Source organism: Balaenoptera musculus, chromosome 13, assembly GCF_009873245.2.
Source record: "Balaenoptera musculus isolate JJ_BM4_2016_0621 chromosome 13, mBalMus1.pri.v3, whole genome shotgun sequence".
NCBI lineage: Eukaryota > Metazoa > Chordata > Mammalia > Artiodactyla > Balaenopteridae > Balaenoptera > Balaenoptera musculus.
Window position 1 is genome coordinate 67,810,259 of NC_045797.1, and position 6,924 is coordinate 67,817,182.

General features: G+C 43.0%; 1 protein-coding gene across 2 annotated transcripts in view; it reads right to left on the reverse strand.

The window, feature by feature from the left end:
- The window catches only part of PPP1CB (protein phosphatase 1 catalytic subunit beta), a 36,656-nt gene extending 30,830 nt beyond the window's left edge, over window positions 1-5,826 (reverse strand). Inside the window, exons 1-2 of one of the 2 annotated variants that reach the window (XM_036872404.1) lie at window positions 5,741-5,826; window positions 5,365-5,504 (exon numbers count right to left, since the gene is read on the reverse strand). In XM_036872404.1, the coding sequence (XP_036728299.1) occupies window positions 5,365-5,416 (52 nt within the window). In that variant the 5' untranslated portion in view covers window positions 5,417-5,504; window positions 5,741-5,826. Of the gene's footprint in view, window positions 1-5,364; window positions 5,505-5,616; window positions 5,651-5,740 lie in introns of those variants that run through there. The other variant, XM_036872405.1, reaches the window with a different exon arrangement.
- Window positions 5,827-6,924: the final 1,098 nt, after the last annotated feature.

Below are 6,924 nucleotides of genomic sequence, written 5' to 3' on the forward strand. Positions count from 1 at the left end.
CAGTTTACTATTTAAAATAAAAAAGAGCCATAATAACTGCTAAATATTAGAGAAAGCTATATAATAGATGTCCTTAAATTTCTTTTAATATGAAAAGTAACTTTTGATTTCTCTGAATCTTGAAAACAGTAGGTAGGATTAAGGCAAAAGTTAAAATGGTGTTAGACAAGCGCTCAAAGCAAGAAAATGTTTTGATCAATAGTTTGGTAATTGACTAGATGGGAACTCAGGCATAGTCTGGTGAACATTTTAAGGATTAAATTCCTTTATAGGGAAATAAACTAAGTCAAAACCTCCAAATTACACAGTGCCAGCGTATATCGAGACCCAAAGGCAACATTCCCACCAGCTTACGTAAATACCTCTATTTGTCTTTGCACAGATGTGGGTAAATTTGGGAAGGGAGAGCCTTGAGGTCAGTGACTATTAGGAAGGTTATGTATGTCTTCATAAATCACTTTGCTATACATGTGAATAGTGGGTAGGCAGATTAAAGGACAATTGTCCCTGTCCTTTTACTACTTTTTCTACTGCATGACAAGTACCCACCCAGACCAGGAACTGAATTCCTCCATTAAACTAGGAAAAGACTAGCTACTAGTTATTTGTACTTACTTAACTTCAGAATGAGTTTCTGCATTTTTAGTCCCTTACTTCTAATTGTGGAATAAAGGCTTAATTTCCATTAAAGCATTTTCATTTTATCTAAAAGATGGAAAATCTCTGAGGTGTATTTCAGAGAATGAGGTGTAAAAAAAAAAACCTGCATTTCACCTACCAATAACCAAGACTTCAAAGGTAATCATATTCAATCTTGGGGGAAGGTGGAGGGTTTACAAAAAGAAAGAAGAGTTGTAACCTTAATCTCTTTCTGCTTCCTATCTTCACTGATCCTCTATTTTCCCAGAAAGAATAAGCCTTGAAATGGCTACTTACAGCTGCTAGAGGAGCAGTGATTGCTGCCTGAGGGTATAAATTTGTATTCACTCAAAATTAAATCCTAGAAGATTGAACTGGGAATCCCTATCCTCCACCACCACACCACTGCTAAGCCTACTGACATTTACAAACCATTTCTTCTTGCATTTCTTCTTGCATCCCTATAGCCCAAGGTTTCCAGCATCAAGGTTGTTTCTGAAACTGAGATTTTAATTATTTCTAAATATCTTGACATTCTTAACACTGACGTTACTTTACCTGTTAGAGTTGTTTGAGAACGTATACTATTGGAATGGATACTGTTAAATGATAAATGTAGATAATAAGACATCAGATGAAAAAAACCTACTTGATAAAATTTACTGTCTTCCTCACTAATCCTAAACCTTAATATAATCCTGTCTCTAGACTCAAATGTAAATAGATTTCTAAATCCCAATAAATCCTAATCTTGGTTTAGACATTTACCAGAAAAGCTCCAGCTCTGTATTTTTGAATAAAATAAAAATACTCTGGACTACTTCTTCAAACTGTCAAAATTTCCCTCACCTGCTGGAACTAACTGACAGGAAAACCAAGCAAGCAACCAACCAACCTAATCCCTTAATCTCTGAACAATGTACCATCTTTATGCCTTCTCTAGCTTCTCATCTAAAAAGAAGCAAGAGAAGAGAGAAAGTATCCCTCAGGCCATCTCCCCTATCCCTCAACCTGCTCTTTCTAACAGACCTGGCCTTGGGTCTACACAACAACACTATCCCTGCAGAAGTTGAGGTTGCCAAGATCAACTAGCACTTCCTTCAAACTGCCTAATCTTTAGACTGCTGGGTCATAATTAAACAATTTAATCAGAAAAGAGGCCTTAAGCAGTCTGGCAGTTCCTCAAAAAGTTAAACAGACTTACCATTTGACCTAGCAATTTCACTCCCAGCTATATACCCAAGGGAAATGAAAACATATGCCCACACAAACACTTGTACATGAACATTCACAGCAGTATTATTCACAACAGCCAAAAAGGGGAAACAACTCAAATGTCCATCAAGTGATAAATGGACAAATAAAACGTGGTATATTCATACAATGAAATATTATTCAGCCATAAAAGGAATGAAATACTGACACATGCTACAACATAGATGAACTTTCAAAACGTTAAAAAAAGCCAATCACAAGAGACCACATAATGTATGATTTCATTCAGATGAAATGTCCAGAACAGGCAAAATCTATAGACAGAAAGTAGCTCAGGGGTAGCCTAGTGCTGGGAGGAGTGGTGAAGGGAAAAGGGATTTGTTGGCTAGTGAAAACAGGGTTGTGTTTGAGGGTGGTGGTGGTGAAAACTTTCTAAAGTTGATTGTGGTGACTGATGGTTGCACAACTAAAAACCACTCAATTATACACTTCCAATAGGTGAAACTCTATGGTATGTGAATTGTATCTCAATAAAACTGTTGTGAACAGTCTGTGGTTGGGAACGGAGCTGGCACAATCTCAACCATCGGGTAGCAGTTTTCCACACAACCCTCTTCCCAAACAAGCAGATTCTACTCAACCTTTTTCCAAGTCCTCCAAAATAAATTCAACATTTATAGTCTGAATAAAGCTCCCCAGGTGATTTCTCTATACTCCCACTGCCATCCTAACTCCTTCTGGAACTGCTGATCAAAGTAAAAAGCTTTTACTGGATTTTCCAGGATACCCATAGGAACTAGCTTCAATTTCAACAACCAGTCAAAAGCACTATGATAAACTACAAGAATGTGGTAGCAGGATCACTAAAGGGGATAGAATGGTAGGCATCTTTGGCTTTGTGGTAAGTAAAACTTAACTCAAGAAAATATACTGAAGGAACATGCACTATCCAAACAATAAATTAGTATACTGTTTTGCATTAAATAATAACAAAAAATTTAAATGTAAAAGGCACTTTGGAAATGAACATCATTTGGCCACCTAAACACAAAGAAACTCATAAAATTACTAAAAGTGTTATAGCTGATTGGTAATAAAAGTTACTAAAAGGGTTATAGCTGACTGGCAATCTGATGTAATAAAAAAATCAAGAATATGTTATGGAACTACAGTCAACATTTTAAAATGAGATCAAGTCCTGCTGATTTCCCCTCCCTTGTACAATACTTTCATTTAATACTAAAAACAAACAAGCAAAAAACCTAACTATAGCTATTCTGCTAAGCAGCTTTACTTGAATTTGAGTTAAATTTAATTAGCATGTAACATCACTGAAAATCAAGACAGACAAAAGAATTCTTATTTGAAGATTAAAAACAATTACTTATTAGAAAATCCAAGTCTGTTTGGATGTCTTTGGACAGGTCTAGATTTTGGAAAAGGGAAGGAGAAGAGGAGAATTTAAGAATCCCAGGGAGGCACGGTCAAAACTAAACATACTTCCCGGGATTAAGAAGCAAGTAATGATACTCTTTACTGTCAGAGAGCGGGCTGAAAAAGCCTGAAAGTCACTTGTTTAGATTTGGAGTTCCCTGAGTGAAGAGATTGTGTCTTATTTTTGGATTCCTGGTGACTGGCACAAAGCAGGTCAATAAATGCTTGCTAATTTAAAAGGGGAAAAAGTCTGGAAAATGATCATCCAAAACCAGAACCGAACACGTATGTAATTTGAATTCACAGAAACAAACAGAATCACTTAGCCTATTTTCCTCACCATATCTTTTCTCTAACAACCTTGAACAATCCACTAGTGAAGATTCTTAATTACCTATAATGTTAAAAAGGTGCATCTGACTTAAAAGATCCCATATCAAAGATTTAAAAACACCTAAGTCTGCTGTGTTTTATGCCTATATAGTATATAAATATGTAGGTTTATGTAAGATAAAAATAAAGAAATTCAGATACAAGCATCAGATTTTTAAATATTTAAATTTACAAGCCAAGTTCATGGTGAGCATAAACTTCCCCCAAAGTTAACAAGATATTAAAATTTTTAAACAGCTACACTTCTGTCTTACAACAATGCATAATTACAAAAAATACATACACTTTTTCAAAGCAAATGTCTCACAGACCCAGTAAGATGTTCACATCTGTTAAGAGTCCACAAAGTCTTAAACAGTGAACACTGACTGCAGGCACCAGGGGGCCTCCCAAGAATAACTTCATAGTAAAGGAAAAAGCAAACAAGAGTTCCTGGTAAAACTTTGCTTCTTATTCAGTCTTAAGAGACTCAGTCTTAGACTGCTGGAAGGCTTTCACATCTGGAGCAAGTATACTGTAGTTTGTTACACAACGGGTACACAGAGAACTGATAAAATACCGACACTTTGGCTGAAAAAAGGAACTAGCGCCCTCCCTTCCGCCCCCCAATCACACAATCTTCTGTGATGATTTTCCAAATGTAAGTACATACTGTTTCACTGTGGCAAACAATTATCTTCAGGAAATTTGAAAGCCAGTAACAATGGATATGTAATCCTTCCACGGTTTCTGACAGAGAGAACAATAATTTTTTTTTTTAATGGCGTAATTTCTTTCCTACACACTCACAAAGCAGCTAGTGATGACGCAAATTTTAGGGTAAAGGGATTCACTGGCAGAAGACAGAGACTGACTTTGAATAATATCCTGGCCTCTCCATCTCTTCCCTTTCCCTCAATCCCCGACCCTAACATAAAACTATCCAATTTAAAACAGAAGGGCCCAGAAACTTCAAAAGCTGCGAAGACTTGTAAATATCTTTTAAACACAAGAGAGGCTTTACAATCGACCTTTTCTAAGTTTGTGCAGAAATTAAATCCTGCTCAAATCTGCTAAAAATCTCAAACCCGAAAACCAACCACTTCAGCAAACGTGTCTACATATTTCTTGCGTGCATCTTCAGCTCGGTCAAAGACTTTTGGCTTACTATGCTTTAAAACTAAATAATACATGGGCGGGACTCAACTCCCGCTCACGTTATCTTCTACTTGAATAGAATTTGTCCTGTAGCATCATATAAAAATGCCGAACAGATCAAACAGTCATCTCAAGGAGAAAAAAATTTTTTTAATTCACTCCGGTAACAAGAAACAGAAGCATCCAAGGGCAAAGCACAAAGAGAACAGAGAAGAAATACACGTCCCACGGGCGTACAATGCCCCGGAGCACGCATCCCAGCACCCTCCTCGCGAAGGGTCACCCGGCACCCCCGCCGGCATGCCGCCGTGAGGGTCCCCGAAGATCCGCGGGGTCACTACTTGCCCGCGCGGACAGCCCCTGACGCCCAGCCTCCCCTCGGCCGTGTTCCCGGAGGCCGCTCCCCCCGGCCCACCAGCTTCTTCGCCCCCTCCTCGGCGGCAGCCTCGGGGCGGGAAGGGGGGGTCCCCTCGGGCTGCGGCGGCGGAGGGACAAGGAGGGCTGAGGGTGGCGCCCCCTCCCCGCGGCCGGCCGGCCCCGACTCACCCTCCAGCAGTCGGGTGATGAGACTATCCACGTTCAGCTCCCCGTCCGCCATCTTGTCGGCACCAGACGCTCCTTCCCAGCAGCGGGAACAAGGGCTTCTCGACGGCGGACGCTGCGGCGACCGCTCGGCGTTCCCTCACCTACAAATCAGGCGGCGTTTCGACCCCGGTTCCAACTCCCCCTTCCCCTGGGCCCTCCCCCCACCCCCTTCCCACCAAGCAGTGGAACGCGCAAACACTTGGAGGTACCCACGAGAAATAAATAAATAAACAAGTGGAGCCCCCAAGAACCGGGCCGCGTCAGACCCAGCCCCCACCACCTCCTCCTCCTCCTCCTCCTCCTCCTCCTCGGCACCGCCCAACTCCGCAAAGCTCACCAGCGCCGCCGACGGCCCCTCCCGCACCGCCACTCACTTCCCACCGCCCTTCCCCGCCACCGCGCCACGCAGCCCTCCACGCAGGCGCACTCCTTCGCGGCCCCGCCTCGCCCGCGGCCTCCGCGCAATCGCACCGGACTAGGTTCTCCCGCCGCCGCCGCCGCCGCCGCCGCCGCCGCCGCCGCCGCCGCCGCCGCGCCACTGCCTTCGCGCAGGTGCGTCGCCCTCTCTCGCCACTTCTACTGCGCCGAATCTTCGCGGCTGCGCAGGCGGCACCCCTGAGGCTCCCAGGGTTTGCTGCGCTGGGGAAGCGCCCATTACGCAGAGCGCGCGTAGGCAGCGCTGACCTTCCCGCTTCCCAGCTGCCCGGGCCCGGGGCGCTCAGCAGACGTGGTTGTGCTCTTCCCGCCTTGCTTTTCTTTTCTTGGTTTTAGTCCCTGGTTTGCAAGCAATTCCTCGTTCCCGGTAAGCGGGAAATGCGGACTGCGTTACCCATGTTTGAAACTGGGTTTACACGTTTGGAAAGCAAGAAGGCGTTACTCTGCTGGAACAGTTTGACGTTGCATGTAAGGGGTTTTATACCCTACGGTTCCACAAGGTTGGTTGCCCAAGTGTCCCTGGATGAAATAAGTTAAAGTGGGCCCTAGGAGGGTCAGCAATAATATTTTACGTGGGTACCGTTGTCTGCCTTCTATAGAGTGCTTTCATATATCTTACATCTAACGTTCTGTGGATACTGCTTTTCCACAGTGCATTTTGAACAACAAGAAAAATACATTCATTATATATTGCTTAATCATCCTACCTTATAATTGTTTTTGCATTTATCTCCTGCACTCGACCGTGAGCTCCTACACGGTAAACCCAATTTATCTTTGTGCCTGCAGCTCCCACCGAATCTGGTATGTAGAAGAGAGGGACAAAGAAACGCGGAGGCTCAGGAAGGTTGGTTGCCCACCTCTTCTTTCCACCACAGAATTCTGCCTCTAGAAAAGCAGGGGGAAGAGTAGCCACGCAAAGGATCTAGGTAAGCCAGAGTTTTTGGCCTGTTCTCAGAAGTGGTCAGACCAAAAGTCTTCACTCATTCCTCAGGTGTTTGTCCAGAAACTCACAAACAAGATGCTGTCTCAAGCTCAAGGTAGTGCTTCTCCCACTCACATATCACTAATGATAGCTAACATTTT